Source organism: Moschus berezovskii, chromosome 20 (genome assembly GCF_049115385.1).
Source record: "Moschus berezovskii isolate FMDL1 chromosome 20, NW_MosBer_1.0, whole genome shotgun sequence".
Classification (NCBI taxonomy): domain Eukaryota; kingdom Metazoa; phylum Chordata; class Mammalia; order Artiodactyla; family Moschidae; genus Moschus; species Moschus berezovskii.
In genome coordinates, this window is record NC_142479.1 from 32,114,584 (window position 1) to 32,131,309 (window position 16,726).

At 46.0% G+C, this 16,726-nt stretch overlaps 1 protein-coding gene across 2 annotated transcripts in view; it reads left to right on the forward strand.

Annotated features, from left to right (window-relative positions):
- SUPT6H (SPT6 homolog, histone chaperone and transcription elongation factor) overlaps positions 1-16,726 on the forward strand; it is a 30,828-nt gene that overhangs the window by 226 nt on the left and 13,876 nt on the right. For both annotated transcript variants that reach the window (XM_055402042.2, XM_055402050.2), the window contains exons 2-19: positions 8,187-8,328; positions 9,108-9,266; positions 9,362-9,438; positions 9,764-9,956; positions 10,174-10,258; positions 10,886-11,159; positions 11,629-11,730; positions 11,965-12,081; positions 12,406-12,495; positions 12,702-12,844; positions 13,510-13,658; positions 13,735-13,833; positions 14,251-14,380; positions 14,466-14,616; positions 14,782-14,936; positions 15,127-15,322; positions 16,027-16,166; positions 16,289-16,406. In XM_055402042.2, coding sequence (XP_055258017.1) covers positions 8,220-8,328; positions 9,108-9,266; positions 9,362-9,438; positions 9,764-9,956; positions 10,174-10,258; positions 10,886-11,159; positions 11,629-11,730; positions 11,965-12,081; positions 12,406-12,495; positions 12,702-12,844; positions 13,510-13,658; positions 13,735-13,833; positions 14,251-14,380; positions 14,466-14,616; positions 14,782-14,936; positions 15,127-15,322; positions 16,027-16,166; positions 16,289-16,406 — 2,487 coding nt within the window. In that variant the 5' untranslated portion in view covers positions 8,187-8,219. The remainder of the gene's footprint in view (positions 1-8,186; positions 8,329-9,107; positions 9,267-9,361; positions 9,439-9,763; positions 9,957-10,173; positions 10,259-10,885; positions 11,160-11,628; positions 11,731-11,964; positions 12,082-12,405; positions 12,496-12,701; positions 12,845-13,509; positions 13,659-13,734; positions 13,834-14,250; positions 14,381-14,465; positions 14,617-14,781; positions 14,937-15,126; positions 15,323-16,026; positions 16,167-16,288; positions 16,407-16,726) is intronic.

The following is a 16,726-nucleotide window of genomic DNA, read 5'->3' on the forward strand; positions in this document are numbered from 1 at the left end:
AGGGCCTGGTCCCGTAAGGGACGAGGCACTGGGGAGCCGTATGAGGGAAGAAGGGGGGCCTCCGGCCTTCCCGACCCTGTAAGGGAGGACGAAAAGGATAGCGGGGTAGTTGCTCAGAGTCTCAAGGTTCTTCCCAACCCTGTGCCACCCAGAACCCATGAATTGGGTGGCCTGTTGTGTCAACAGACTTCCTGGGATGCCGTCCTTCTCTCGCAGCTTCTGAAAACTGGGCCACGCTTTAGGGCTGGGAATGGAAGGGACCTGGGGCTTCCGAATCAGGATCAGGTGATCGAATTGTTTGTCCTGGGGATGTGAAACCTACGGAGGTTTCAGCAACTCGGTCATCAGGCTAGAGGGCGATGCCAAATTCCGTGTTTTTTCATGTTGTTGAATAATACAGTTAGAACTTTTTGTAGATGGCTACATTCCCTGTGGTTCAGCGGTAAAGAATCCGCCAGCATTGCAGGAGGCACAGGAGATGCGGGTTCGATCCCTGAGTCAGGAAGACCCTCCTGGAGGAGGAAATGGCAACTCACTCCAGTATTGCCGAAAATCCCAGGGACAGAAGAGAAGAGCCTGGCAGGCTACAGGCCATGAGGTCGGAAAGAGTCAGACACGACTAAGCGACACACAGGCACACACATCTATCCATCCTTCAAACCCCTTCATACACATCAGATTGGACTGTTAAGTCAAAAGTTTATTTTCTTCCAGTTTCTGCCTTTCTCATCAAGGACTCCCTTGAACCAGCCGGAGCAGTTCATTTCCCTTATTTGTTGCAAGTACTGATGCTTATTTTTCTGTTATCTCTCCAGAAATAACTTCTGTAGAAATTCACTGTAATATCAGAAATAACAAGGGAGTATTAGGTTACAGTGCTGCTATTAATGAACATGAAGAGTGTAAAGAATTTTGAATTTGATTTCTTTGGAGGAAAAAATTTCAATATGATCTTTTTAAGTTCAACTGTTTATCTGAAAATTGCTGATTTTTGTCTTCTGTGTATTGATTACAAAAGTATGATTGCTCCCTCATCAGTTGTGAATTTAGAGCTCTTTTATATGACTTGCCCTCCAGCCAGTAGAAGTCTGAAACATTTGAAAGCTTGTTTAGTTGGTTTGGGTGGCTGCTAGATCAGATTAGCATGGTATTGCTACCATGATTTAAAGAGGTTTAAATCTCATCCCAGGACTAATCACATCAGGAAGTGGTACAGTCACATTTTGCAGTTGAATTTCCTTCAGAGTTTGATGCTGAGTTTTCTGCATGCTTCCTTCAGATGATCCAGTCCTGTGGCTTTAAGTACCATCTGAAAGCAGGCCTCTCCCATGTTTAATCTCTAGCCCTGCCTTCTCTCCTCTGTGTATAAGAATCACACAAGATACCTGTTTAACAGCTTCATCTGAAAGTTTCTTAAACATCCCAAACCTGGCGTAAGAAAAAGAAACTTTTTTTTTTCTCCATCATTCCAAACCTGGTCTTCCCTACCTCACTGAGTGGTACGTGGATGAGAGTACCGAAGCCAGACCTCTTTCTAACTAACGACTTAGGTCTTTCATTAAGTCTTGTCACTTCTACCTTCAAAATGTATTTCAAACCTCTCTTCTCCGTTTCCTCCTGTTCCAAGCCACCATCATCTTTTGCCCAAGCTCCCACGATAGTATCTTCAGTTTCCTCTCCTTCCACCTAGAACCTCCCCCAGTCCATAGCAGGATCAGATCAGATCATGTCATTTCCCTTTCCAGTGGCTCTCTGTAGCCTTCACAGCCCAGCTTGAGCAGGTCCCTTCTCCCTCTCACATTCTTCTGCCTTCACCATTCTTTGGTCACATGACCTTGGGATATGGCCTGTTATGTTCCAAGTTCTTGCCCACCTTTTCTGCCAGAAACCCCTACTTCTGGCTCTGCACACCGCAGCCTACCCATGCTTCACGTCTCAGTCTAAACTAAGACTCTCGGAGGTGAGAGTGTTTATATCCTTCCTATCATTTATAGCCAGCTTTATTTTGTTTGTGGTCTGTCTCCTGGACCAGAATATAGTTATCCTAGGGGCAGGGATTTTGCCTTGTATGTGCCTGGCGTGTAGTAGGCACTCATTAAATAAGTACTTACTGAATTAGCAAGTAAACTACTAAGTCAGTTCTTGGTTTAAAATCCTGTAGGACCGTCTCAGCACCTTTCAGTTAGAATCCAAAATCCTTAAGAAGATCCTTGTGACCTCACCTCTGACTCATTATGGACTCTCTCCAGTCAAACCAGCCCTCACTGTTCCCACCTCAGCATGTTCTGAGCCTTGTGCCAGAGCTCTTTTCTCCAATAGTGCCACTCCTTGAACCACCTCCAAAGAAGTCAGCTCCTCTACTTAGTTAATTCCATTTTCCTTAAAAAAAAAAAAATTCCACCTTACTCTTAAGGTCTTTCAAGCCACTTGTTCAAAATCAGGTTAGAATTGTCTATTACAGGCTCCCATGGTACCTTTACCATCATTTCTTTAAGGATCTTCCATACTTGTAGATTAGGGGTTACCAAACTGCTGCTGCTGCTGCTGCTAAGTCACTTCAGTCGTGTCCGACTCTGTGTGACCCCACAGACGGAAGCCCACCAGGCTCCCCCGTCCCTGGGATTCTCCAGGCAAGAACACTGGAGTGGGTTGCCATTTCCTTCTCCAATGTGTGAAAGTGGAAAGTGAAGGCTCCAAAATAAATGGGGCAAATTAGGCCACTCCCATTCATTTACATACTGTGTCTGCTCTTGTACTGCAAGGGCAGATCTACCCCTTGGTGTTAGAACAGGAACTATCTGCTCCCAACCCCCTCTCCATGTTGCACAGGATTCAGTAACTTGGAGGGATTCTGAATCTGGTTACATATTGTTGTTTCTGCTCCTCTTTTATTTTTTCCTTGTCCCCAAAAGAAACATGAAAAGAAAAAAATTAATTAGTTATTATGTTAACCATTATTAACAGTAGTGGCATTGAAAAGATTCTAATACGGTTATTTCTTATAAATAATGGTGTGCATGTTAAAATGATTATAGGTAAAATTCTAGTGACTTGATATGATTAAGATTTTTCATGGCATAGTTCTGAATCCCAAATTTAATAAAAGAACTTGACTTAAGTGGATTCTGAATACTTTTGTCTATTAAGCTCTTAGGTGTTTGGATTCCAAATTGGGTAGTCATTTGTGAGCATCATTGGAATAGTCCTAGGCTCTTGCTCATCAAATGCAGAATGTCTTATAGTTTCAACTCCACACCAGACTTCTGGGGCTATTCTTCAGACCACTGGGCCCTTGCAGACCTTTTGCTCATAAGGTTTTGCTCATGCTGCTTTTTTCTGACTCTTCTTAACTCCTCTCAACTCAGGCATCACCTTTTGTGAGGCGTTCTCTGACGACCTCTGTCTTCATATTGCTTTCATAGTTCTCGAATGTAACTGCTGTAAAACATTTATTATGCTTTGTCATAACTTCATTTACAAGTTTTTTGTGAGGTGAATGTGAACACGAGGGTCAAAAGCATATTTTACTTATGTTTATATACCCAAGGCCCAGCACAGAGCTGTACCCTAATAAAACAAAACTGTAAATGTTAATTGAAGCTGCCAGTGGAGGGAATTAACAGACATCTTTTTGCTCTGGCCTCCTTTTAATTGCCTCCCTCACCATCTTGTTCAAAGGGAGGGACTGCAGAGGGCCTCCCCTGTGGCAATCTGATCCCAGCTCCATTCCTCTTCCAGAGAATGTCATGGTAACCGACAGCCTCTCCCTTTGAGCCACATCTTCTACTGCAGCTGTGCTTCCGCCTGGAGAAACCTCCTTTCACTACCCCACTGCCATTCTGGATCTGTTTCAGTAGTGAGTTTAAGTTTAGAGTCTGAATATGGGAAAAATTCAAGAGCCTCAGTCCTAAATACAAACTCCAGACAACCTCAGAGTCTTCTCAGATGGCATTTATTAATGATAATCGTAGACTAATCAGCGGTGTTTTTGTCCTGGAATAGTTGCTGCTTGCCAACCTCAGCCTGCAGTGCTGCTGCAGCGCCCTCAGCACATCCTGCTCCCCCAGGTTGCAGCAAATCAGGATTGCTTCTGGCACAACCTTTTTTAACTAGAAGTCTTGGCAGTGAGCTAGATTGGGGGCCTTCCCCAGCTATATAGCACAGCATGTACTTCATTGTTAACCTAGGGGATGGGAGGAAAGCTGCATGCAGCACAGAGCACCAGCTGCCCCCAGAACAGAGGAAAGCTCTTGCTTTCATTAGGTAGACTGACTGTTTCTCTCTGCTAAGTAGGCTGTAGGGCATCTGGTCTGGAGGAGCTAGCATCTAGTGTGAAGATGTTGAGGCCTTAGAAGACTGAATTTGTGGATCTGATAGCCTAGTTAAAGCAAGTGGTGTGTGGGGGCTGCTGTACCCAAATCTATTTTTAATGACTCAGCTTAGGGTGAGGGGGAGCCATGTTAAAATTAGAGCACCACATTTAATTGGCAGAAGTTTTAAATACTCAATTCTCACTTTTGGCTGTACTCAGGATAATGACCTTAAGGAAACAGATCTCGGGGGGGTGGGGGGCATCAATCTAACCAAGGCTTCCAATATCACCATCCTGTGGGACCTAAACGTGGTTTAGTATAGGGGCTCCCATACTTTTTGATCTCAAGACCGCTTTATACTCTTAAAGGTAATATAAGGTTACAAAGACATTTTATGTGCGTTACATCTATGGATGTTTATGAGATTTATACGTATAAGTATTTACCAGATTTAGAAGTTAAAACTAGTAGATAAATGTTAATGGATTTTAACCTAATAATAAGCCTGTTTGCAATATACGAGTATATCAAATCAACACATTATGTACCTAACTTTTTACAGCATTATGTGTTAATTATAGTTGACACGTGGACAACAGGGAGCTGAGTTGCTGACACCCCCATACACACACAATGTGCATACTGCTATCTCTGCCTCAACAACAGAGGAATTGATGAATGCCTCACCCAAGGGCAGGAAGCTGAAACATTTTGAATGGAATCAAAACTCAAACCTGGATTCTTTTGATTCCACATATTGATGATCTCTAACAGAACACAAACTTTCTCCCACACTTAATTTTAAGATATGTACAATGAAAATACAGATATTACTCTATTTACTGGGGGGAAAAAATCCACATACAAGTGAACCCACACACTTCAAACCCATGTTGTTCAAGGGCCAATTGTTTGTCAGTAAAACTGAGAAAGGTTGGGGGTGGGAGGAGAAGGGGACGACAGAGAATGAGATGGCTGGATGGCATTACCGACTCTGTGGACATGAGTTTGAGTGAATTCTGGGAGTTGGTGATGGACAGGAAGGCCTGGCGTGCTGTGATTCATGGGGTCGCGCAGAGTCGGACACGACTGAGCGACTGAACTGAACTGAACTGAAAACTGAGAAAATAAGCCTTCTGCATTTTAACATTTTATGGAAAACAAGTATAATCTTCAAAATAAAATGTAGTAAGAAGAGTAGCATCATTTTGTTTGTTTGGAGGTTTGTGAGGTGGTTGTTGGGTTGTTTGTTGTTGCATTTTTGGCAAATTTTTTTTAATGTTTATTTCATTTATTCATCTTGGCTGCCTCAGGGGTTAGTTGTGGCACATGGGCTTAGTTGCTCTGCAGCATGTGGGATCTTCGTTCCCAGACCAGGGATTGAACCTGCATCCCCTGCATTGCAAGACAGATTCTTAACCACTGGACCACCAGGGAAGTCCCATTGGCAAATCTTTTTAATGTGTGCTTTAATACAGTAATGTGGATTCTCACACCTGCTTCTGCATTCAGCCCATTGTGATACTATGTATTGTATAACCTCTGGAAGACTTCACTCTACACATGAAAGAAAAGAGAGGGTTATCCCTGGACCACACTTTGAGAGCTTCTGATATGATAGAAACAACTGTTCCTTTGGAGTCAGACAGACCTTAACTCTCAGGTCTTACAGCTGAAAGTTGTATCACCTTGAACGAGTGACTTCATCTCTGAGTATATTTTTTCCTCTGTTGAAAGGACAGAGAAATGTGCTATAACTCATAGGACAATGTTGGGCTTAATAGGTTATTTATTAAGTGTCTGGAACTTGTTAAGTGTGCAGTAGACCAGGGAAGGCCTCCATTTGTTTTATTTACTTATTTTTGGCTATGCTGGGTCTTTGTCGCTGTGCGTGAGCATTCTCTAATTGCCGCACATGGGGGATACTCTTTGTTGTGGTGTGTGGGCTTCTCATTGCGGTGGCTTCTCTTGTTACAGAGCAGGGGCTCTAGGACGGGGAGCTTCAGTAGTTGTAGCACAGAAGCTCAGTAGTTGCAGCATGTGGACTTAGTTGAGCCGCAGCATGTGGAATCTTCCCAGACCAGTGCTCAAACTCGTGTCCCTTGCACTGGCAGGCAGATTCTTAACCGCTGGACCACCAAGGAAGTCCCTTGATGGTCCTTTTTTGGCCCTCTACTAGAAGTCAGCTTCTTGGAAACATGCAATCCTATTTCTCTTCAAATTCCCACCTCCTAGCAGAGTGTTTGTACTTGGTAGACATTCAGTACAGTTTAAAAAGAATGGCATCTGAAACTTCAGTCTAAAATTGAACATAAGACCTTTTTCAATGATTCTCCCTTTCCACCAGAATTTGTACCTTCAGTTTGGTTTTCTTGAGTTCAGTTCATCTTTACTTGGTTATCAGTTGATATCAGTAAGGGTAATTTTCAGGAGAATTAGAGCCACAGCGCTTAAGGCTCCTTCTAGAGCTTAGACCACTTGAGATAGCCATTAGCCACCCTCCTCCCTCTCCAGGCCCACTGCCATCTTTAACTGGGAAGACATGAATTAGTAATCTGTTTAACAGATACTTAGCAGTTTCTGTTCTGTATAGAGCACCTAGTGGATACAGCTTATCCGCGACAATAAAAATGCAGTGTAGTGCCTCCTTATATTGCTGTTTATGTCTTTGTGATTTTTTTTTCAGTCCTTTAATTGGATATTGTCTCTGACTTCCAGAAGCTTGTAGTCTAAGTGGAAAAAATGGACATAGACAGTGGACCATAATTCAGGACAGCATGAGGAGTGGTGCTGAGTGGAAAAGCAGCCAGCTTCAGGATTCCAGAATGGAATTTTGATGCTCTGATTTGTGTGATGTATGCTGCATTTTAAAGCCCAGGAAAGTCCATGTCATGGTTCTGTGGTTCTCCACTGCCATTTCTAGGTTTTGGATGCATCTAACAGCAGGGAGGTAGAAGACAAAAGTTGAGATTGATTGGTACTGAATTATAGAATGCTGGAAATTAGACCTAGGATTCAGTTAACATTTTTTTAAATAGTAAACTAGACTCTTCCCCCTATTATCATGTTATATTCACAACTACCCTGCATGGTAGGTAGTGCTGTTGCCTTTTTTCAAATGAAGACGTTGATATTCAAGCACATTCAGTAATATGCTTACCTTTAAGACCTAGTAGACGATGGGACCAGGATTTGATTTCTACTCTTAAACCCAGCAGTGTTTGTATTTAACCATGTTGCATGTAATTTGTAGGCCATGGAAGTCTCTTTCAAAGTGTTTTTTGGTTTGTTTGTTTTGCTTGAGGAGGTAAATGCTCACAATAGAGTTGTGGTCCTAATGTTTCTGAAGAGGCCCCCTTTCTACCCAAATGCTCCCAACCAGTACTCACACAAGTGGACTCAGGTTCATGAAATGATGTTTAATCTGTTGAAAAAGATTTTCTTTTTGACTCTGCCAATAGCTCAGCTACAGTTCCTATCATTAAGTTGGCATTTAATTGGTGTTTCCCAGACTTACGAGTGAGTCATATAATCTCACTACTGCTGTATCCCTACCTATGTAATTATTCCTGCATTAATTTCTTTCTTCATCTGCCCATTTCTATCCCCAAATGGTAAGTGAGATACACCTCTTTGGACAAGCCATGTGGCTTTTACAGAGATGTCCAGTGTAGTTGCTTTTTAAAGGCACACATGAGAGGGGCATTGGTGGGAGGAGTGGATGACAGAAGAAACGGAGCCTTCTTATTCTTACTCTCTCCTCCCAGATGGCAGTGACTGGACAGAGCAGTGGCACACAGCTGAAGGCTGTTTGTGGAAATGTGTAAGAGTCCTCTCTCTCATTTTTGATCCCCATCTCCCTTTCTTCCCTAGTCTTCTTCAGGCAGGCCGTGAGAAGCTGCACCAATGTCTGATTTTGTGGAAAGCGAGGCCGAGGAGTCCGAGGAAGAGTACAATGATGAAGGCGAGGTGGTGCCCCGGGTCAACAAGAAATTTGTAGAAGAGGAGGATGACGGTGAGGAAGCCCCAGCCTCAAGCTTCTCCCCACTATTACTAAGCTTTGGATAGTTGGATTCTTGCTGATGAGAGGCTCAGGGTGAGCACAGAAGTTATCACACATGAGAGGTACCAACTTGAGTAATTTTCAGTCATTCATAGAAAATATTTACTAAGTATCTGTCTGCTATATGCCAGGTACTGTACCTAGAACTAGGAATACAAAATAAAGACCTGTCTCCCATGGAGCTCACATTAGTGGGATGAGACAGCCAGTAAACTGAGAAATCCATAGGGGATGTTTCTCTCTTAGAGACCTAGCAGTGTTGGTATTTATGCACCCAGTTTCCAGTTTTTCTGTCCAAACCCAACCATTAGGATCATTAGCAGAATAGAACCATGAAAACAACTTTAGAGACAGTAAGGAAAATGGAATTTTTATCAAAAGCTTTACAGATGAAAGAAGGAATATAGCTACCGAGTTTATAAAGTGAGGAGAAACCAAAGTTATTGGTGGCTGTAAAACCTCTAGTCAAGAATTTGACCATCCAGGGTAATTAGGAAGCTCATCTTGCCGAAAGACAGATAGAGAATGTAGACAAGAGTTTCCTTTCCAGAGGCTACTGCTCTGAGTCAGTGGTCATGTTTTTCGTCTTTGGATTGGATGAGGCAGAAGAGTTCACATGGCATCCAGGTCTTTTGGTTCAGAGCAGATAAGAAATTAAATTAAGCAGGTGGTCCTACCCCAGTGCCAGCCCCTTTCCCAAACTGCATGCCTCAAACATGCATGTTTTCCAGATGAGGAGGAGGAGGAGGAGAACCTGGATGATCAGGATGAACAAGGAAACCTGAAAGGCTTCATCAATGATGATGACGATGAAGAGGAAGGGGAGGAGGATGAGGGTAGTGACTCCGGAGATTCAGAAGATGAAGTCAGCCACAAGAAGAGAAAACGCAGTGAGTAGTCCCTCCCCGGGTCAGGTGAGGCTGGGGTGGGAGCCAGTGGACGAGGGGCCTCCCGGTCACAACCAGCAACACTCTGTCTCCTCTAGCATCTTTTGACGACCGCCTGGAGGACGATGATTTTGATCTCATTGAGGAGAATTTGGGTGTCAAAGTCAAAAGAGGAGTAAGTGCCTTTTTTGTCTCTGTCCTTGAGCATGAAGGAAGAAGCCCTTGGAGTTCAGTGGCTCTGGGAGGTGGTGGGGAGGCACATCCAGAACCGTCTGGGGAACTTCAGCAAGGAGAAGGTGGCTCAGTATCGTTGTACTGTGGAGCCCAGATCTGGGTGCCTGTCAGAGTTTCAGGAGTGGGCCTTGGGGCGTCACTTGATGTGCTCTTTCCCATCTCCCTCATCAGTGTAACTGTGGTGGGAAAATAGAAGTGAGATTGGAGGACAGGCATCCTTATGCCAGTTCCCTCAGACCCTGACTAGGCAGGCTTTCCACCTCTAGCAAAAATACCGACGTGTCAAAAAAGTCTCAGACGATGAGGACGACGAGGAGGAGGAATATGGCAAGGAGGAACATGAAAAAGAAGCTATCGCAGAGGAGATCTTTCAGGATGGGGAAGGGGAAGAAGGGCAGGAGGCCGTGGAGGCCCACATGGCTCCTCCAGAAGAGGAGGAGGAAGATGATGAAGAGTCAGGTATGTAGCACCAGGCAGGGAAGCCAGTTTGGGGCAGGGGATTGGGATTTCCTGCCTCAAGAAATGGGATGGGAAATCGTTTTTCAGCTACTGGCCTCCAGCATTTGATAGGAGTTCCTTTCCAAAGGCTCTCTTCTCTTCACTGGCCACTCATACAGTAGGAACTAAAGCCATTCAGTCCTGTCTCTGGGCACTAACCCCTCCCTTCCCTACCTAGACATTGACGACTTTATCGTGGATGATGATGGACAACCTCTGAAAAAACCTAAGTGGCGGAAAAAGCTTCCTGGATACACTGATGCGTGAGTGGAGTCTGGGACAAGGTGGTCATAAGGGCATCTGAGTGGACCCAGGCAGGAAGGAAGAGGTCAGAGGCCTTGGCTAAAGATGGAATAGTCAGCTCTCAGCCACTTTGCCTCCCTGCCTCTGATAACCTTCACCAGGCAGTGATGTCAGACTTGAAGCCCTGAAAGCTCTCTCTGCATCCTAACGCCAGGGTGGGATGAAGGGGGAGGCACATGTCAGCAGAGACCTAGCCTTTCTCTAATATCTGCAGCTCTGTATTCACTTGTTCATGCATCAGTCTTCTAAATATAATTTTGTCAGAGGAAATTGTTTGCTCTGAGAGAATACTGTAACATCTTAGCAAAGGATGGATCCACTGAACATGATTTGAACCCATCTGTCCTGTTACTTTTTGATCCTGGTCACGGACATGTGCCAAAGATGGGTTTTCATCTCAGTAAATGAGTTTCCCCAGAAATAGCCACCAGCTAAGCCTTTATTCCACGGTGAATATGCTTTTTTTTTTGTTCAGATTTCCCTCAGCCTTTCTAGTTCCCTCGGGGCAGGTAAAAGATCTCTGCAGGGGCCGCATCTGTCTCCTCTCACCGGAACCTGGGCCACCTGCCTTTCGCTCTCACCTGCAGGGCTCTGCAGGAAGCCCAGGAGATTTTTGGTGTGGACTTTGACTACGATGAATTTGAGAAATACAATGAGTACGATGAAGAACTGGAGGAAGAGTATGAGTACGAGGATGATGAGGCTGAGGGCGAGATCCGAGTGCGCCCCAAGAAGACCACCAAGAAACGTGTGAGCCGCAGGAGCATCTTCGAGATGTATGAGCCCAGTGAGCTGGAAAGCAGCCACCTCACTGATCAGGACAATGAAATCCGAGCCACTGACTTGCCTGAGAGGTTCCAGGTAAGGAAGCACCAGCCTCTGTCCTTCTGCTGAACTGTCATGAACTGCCCTGAGCCACCTTGGTACAAGGGTTATAGCAGAGATCAATCTAATAGTAGTTTATAGGGGGACTTCCCTGGCAGTCCAATGGCGAAGACTCCATACTTCCACTGCAGAGGGCACGGGTTCAATCCCTAGTCAGGGTGGCGCAACCAAAAACAAAAATAATATATAGGAACTTGAATCCTAATCTGACCAGGGGTATAGGAAGTCTAGCTCAACATAGACTCTCGTGTGTCTTATGGTTCTTGAAACGGCTCTCTTTCTTTAGCAAATATACGACATGCCTACTTCTTGCCAGACAATACTTTTCCAGGTATTGAAAACATGTACCTCTGAAGCACGTATTTTTGTCCAGAAGAAGTGTGTGTTCTTGCTGCATGAGATACAAGATAAAATCAGTCTAATGCTGCTGTGTTATCCCCTGCAGCTCCGTTCCATCCCCGTCAAGGGGGCTGAAGATGATGAACTGGAAGAAGAGGCGGACTGGATCTACAGGAATGCCTTTGCCACACCAACCATTTCTCTGCAGGTACCCCCACAAAAAAGAGCCTATGTTTTGACACGAACCAGAAGTCACCTCATCAGGATGAGTAGCTGCTTCTCCTTTGCCCCAAACATCTGTGGGCGTGTGTGTACGGGTGTATGAGGAGATTTTTCTAGAATTCCTCTGAGAAGGTCGTCCTGTGACAAGAAGCAGTTTTGTATGTGGCGAGACAAAGCAAGTAATGGTGTTGTTGCTCTTTCTTTTTTCTTCCTACCTTAGGAAAGCTGTGATTACCTAGACCGAGGGCAGCCAACCAGCAGCTTCAGTCGAAAAGGGCCCAGCACAATTCAGAAGATTAAAGAGGCCCTGGGCTTCATGCGAAATCAGCATTTTGAGGTAGCATCTCAGGCTCTAGTGGTCCAGTGGTTAGAACGTCAACTAGGGGTGAGGGAAAAGTTGGCCACCTAGGTTAGGTAGGAACCCCCCCATCTCCTGTCCTCAGCAGTGGTCCCTTGACCAAGAAATGTGAGGACTTAAGTGATCAAAAGAAACCACTACCCCTTCTGCAGCATTATGTTCCCCTATGGCGGGGCAAGCATGTGCCCTGGATGGGCCAGGGTTCCCAGTGCTGAACTTGATGAATCTGTTTATCCCTCTAGCAGAGGGGTTCCTTGCAGATCTTTCCTTTCTGGCTGACTTTCCATCTCTTTGCCACCCTAGGTGCCTTTCATTGCTTTCTACCGGAAGGAGTATGTGGAGCCTGAATTGCATATCAACGACCTGTGGAGGGTGTGGCAGTGGGATGAAAAGGTAACAAAGGGATCTGTGTCCCTCAGAGCTGAGGGCTGCACTGGGTACTGCTACTACTGGGGCCCAGGTTTTCCTGCGCATCCCAGGAGAAGGCCCAAACCCCCAGGCCTGTCAGGCTTCCCCCAGGGACTCTTGGTAAGGAACTGCCTGGCCTTGGGTCTCCAAGGCTAAATACCAGCCCTTACCCCTGCCCTGCCTTGTCCTAGTGGACCCAGCTGAGGATTCGTAAGGAGAACCTAACACGGCTGTTTGAGAAGATGCAGGCTTATCAGTACGAGCAAATCTCTGCTGATCCTGACAAGCCCCTTGCTGATGGCATCCGGGCTCTGGACACCACGGACATGGAGAGGTAGCATATGCGGGTTTCATTCCTTTAGAGGGAGCCCTCACGCCAATGGCAGGTGCACCCCACCCCTGCCCCACCCACCCACCCTCCAGAGCAGCATAATCTTGTGAAATTCGCAGCAAGGCACCTATCCCTTAGAAAGCCAACTTACCAACACACCAGAAGTGCTCTTTTTGACAGGCAAATTCCTGTTACTTACCCATATTGGTATAAAATGTTAAGAGGATCAGATCATCATGTTTGTTTATTTATGTTACCTGTATGAAAAGCCACATGGGAAACCAAACTACAGCCAGAAAGTGGCTTGGTGAGCCTGAAATTAGAGGGTTATGGGAGAGAAGCAGGTGATGTTAATGGCCAGTGGCACAAACCTGGAAAGGAAGGACAAAGACTGTCTCAAGGACTCTGAACTGGAGACATGCTTCCTCATCTGTCTCTTTCTTTTTGTTGCCATATGTAACAACCACCGATTGACACATTCCTTCTTGAAAGTAGCTTGATTGCAATTAAGTCATGGTTTAGGGCCATTGTGTGTCCCTGATAATTGGAGAACACAGGCATCCATCCTAGTTGGGATCTTGCCACATGGAAATTATACCTCTTGTAGCAAACCCGGGGTATACCCTTCCTCCATGACAAATTTGAGGTCTTATGTCCCTTCCCTCCAGGCTCAAGGATGTTCAATCAATGGATGAACTGAAAGATGTCTACAATCATTTCCTGCTCTATTACGGTCGTGACATCCCTAAGATGCAGAATGCTGCCAAGGCCAGCCGCAAGAAGCTAAAGCGTGTAAGGGAAGAGGGAGATGAGGAAGGTGAGTTTTGGAATCCATGTGTCAGGTCCTTGGAAGTGACTGGAAGCCAGAAGACTAACTCATGTTTTCTTGCCAGGTGATGGTGAGGAGGCAGAAGATGAAGAGCAGAGAGGGCCAGAGCTCAAACAGGCTTCTCGCCGAGACATGTACACCATCTGCCAGAGCGCCGGGCTAGGTAAAAGCTAATTGTATAAGTTCCCCGATAGTCACTGGGAGGTAGGATGAGGACTTAAAGGACAGCTGAGTGAATCACCAGTCCACTTCTAACACTTGCTCCCATGACCCAAACCCATGCCACAGGAATGGTCCGGCTTTCCCTGTAATTCCTGAAGGAGTGGGAAACACATGATCAGAGTTCATCCTATCTTTGGGAAGTTCTTTTGCTGAACTGTAACTTCCACAGAAAATTTCTATTTTTTCTGCTTCTGTTTAAAGCCAGCATTTTCATTGTTCATTGTGAGGCATCCTGCTCCTGCTCATTGGTGATCCTTTATAAATTTACTGCCCAGAATTTTCAGTTTTAGACTGAAAACCAAGAAGTTATTCAGTCCTGTGCTGTTGTCTTAGCTTTATCTCTCCTGATTTGCTTTAGATGGCCTGGCCAAAAAGTTTGGGCTTACTCCTGAGCAATTTGGGGAAAACCTTCGGGACAGCTACCAGCGGCATGAGACAGAGCAGTTTCCAGCAGAGCCCTTGGAGCTGGCGAAGGATTATGTTTGCAGGTGGGCATGTAGTAGCTGGCTGGTGAGAGGAGGAACCTATGGGCAAAGGTGTCCTCATCCTGCAGCTCCTCCATTTTCCCTGCAGCCAGTTCCCTACCCCGGAAGCCGTGCTGGAAGGTGCCCGCTACATGGTAGCCCTACAGATTGCCCGAGAGCCCCTGGTCCGGCAGGTGCTGAGACAGACCTTCCAGGAAAGGGCCAAGCTCAATATAAGCCCCACTAAGAAAGGTAGAAAGGTAAGCCAGTTGAAGGGCTTTGATCCAGCTTATGGTCCAGCTCTGTTTGAACTGAGTTTCATGCCTTCACGCTTAGCTGAGCTGTCTGCCTGAGTGCAGAGGCGGGCCTTTCCCAGGGTCCAGCCCAGTCTTTCTGTCGACTCATGGTTCCCTCTTGTTGTGCAGGATGTGGATGAGGCCCACTATGCTTACTCCTTCAAGTACTTGAAGAACAAGCCTGTTAAGGAACTGAGAGATGACCAGTTCCTCAAGATCTGCCTGGCTGAAGATGAAGGGCTGCTCACCATTGATATCAGCATCGATATGAAGGGAGTGGAAGGGTAAGCAGAGCTCTGGCCTGGGGTTATTTTGGGAAAGCCTGATCGGGAATCTGTTGGGGGGAGGGGTCCCTCAGGAATGTGATCCACACTTTCAGAACTGAGCAAGCCAGTGTCTCTGGCTCACTCTGTTTGTAGGCATTCAGGCACCACCTCTTCTCTGTCCTTGATACCAAATGTTATATCCCCTCAGCTATGGCAGTGACCAGACGTATTTTGAAGAAATCAAACAATTTTACTACCGAGATGAGTTCAGCCATCAGGTGCAGGAGTGGAACCGGCAGCGCACCATGGCCATCGAACGAGCTTTACAGCAATTTCTGTATGTGCAGATGGCCAAAGAGCTCAAGAACAAGCTGCTGGCCGAAGCCAAAGAGTATGTCATAAAGGTGAGGACAGGGACTCGACCTTTCAGTTGAGTTCAGTCGCTGAGTGGTGTCCAACTCTTTACGACCCCATGGACAGCAGCACAACGTTCAGTCATGTGATTTCCCCAGGCTAGAGCTGAAAATGAAGGCACCCCTTAATAGCTGTCCAATGGCAAGCCACTCCAGTACTCTTGCCTAGAAAATCCCATGGACGGAGGATCCTGGTAGGCTGCAGTCCGTGGGGTCGCTACGAGTCAGACATGACTGAGCGACTTCACTTTCACACATTGGAGAATGAAATGGCAACCCACTCCAGTGTTCTTACCTGGAGAATCCCAGGGACGGGGGAGCCTGGTGGGCTTCCGTCTACGGGGTCACACAGAGTCGGACACGACTGAAGTGACTTAGCAGCAGCAGCAGCAGCTAATGGAAACTCCCGGGCATAACCTGAGAGGGAGTGCGCACAAGGTCATGGGTCACTCTAAGCCCTCCCCTTGAAAAGCCTCTTCCCTCCCTCCCCCACCCTGTACACATATTCTTCATATATGTGACTGGCCTCTGTACTCTGCTGTTGTTAAGAATAAGGTGTGCCTTCAGGTTGTAAGCCTGCCAAGGGCTAGAAACATGTGCACATATAAATATGATCTTTGCAAATATGTGTCTGCCCGTTTCTCTAACACTTGGCAAGCCTGATGACCATAGTGACTGGTGTGTCTCCTCCCCAGACCTGTAGTCGAAAGCTCTACAACTGGTTGAGGGTGGCGCCCTACCGGCCAGATCAACAAGTAGAAGAAGACGATGACTTTATGGATGAGAATCAAGGGAAGGGCATCCGGGTCCTAGGCATTGCTTTCTCCTCTGCCAGGTAACTTCCTGTTCCTGCGTGCCTGGCATCACCCCTTACCTGTCTCCCTAATCTTGTTCTTCTCTCACTCATATTGTTATAGTCCTGATTATCACATGGTTCTTTTTCTGTCGGGCTGGCAGAGATCACCCTGTATTCTGCGCTTTGGTCAATGGTGAAGGAGAAGTGACAGACTTCCTCCGGCTGCCTCATTTTACCAAACGGCGAACTGCATGGAGAGAGGAAGAGCGGGAGAAGAAGGCAAGTGGCTGGGGCTGTTTATCAAGTGTACATCTTCAACATGTCTTATCGTTCAGTGGGGAGTATGCATTCATGGTCTAAGCAATATCCCATGCAAGATCTCTGACCTGTTCACTAACCTCTTAAGTCCTGGGATAAGTGTCACTTTCATAGGCAGTAGATGGCACTCAAGATCTGGAACAGAATTTGCTTCTTGACTTGAAGCCAGTTCCTAGGCCTTGTGCTTCTGGGAGCTGCCATTACTGCCTCTGTTCTTACCGCATCTGGGTCAGCTTGTTCCAGGAGCTGAAAGCCACTGAGGCATTAAGCCAACCTTTTCC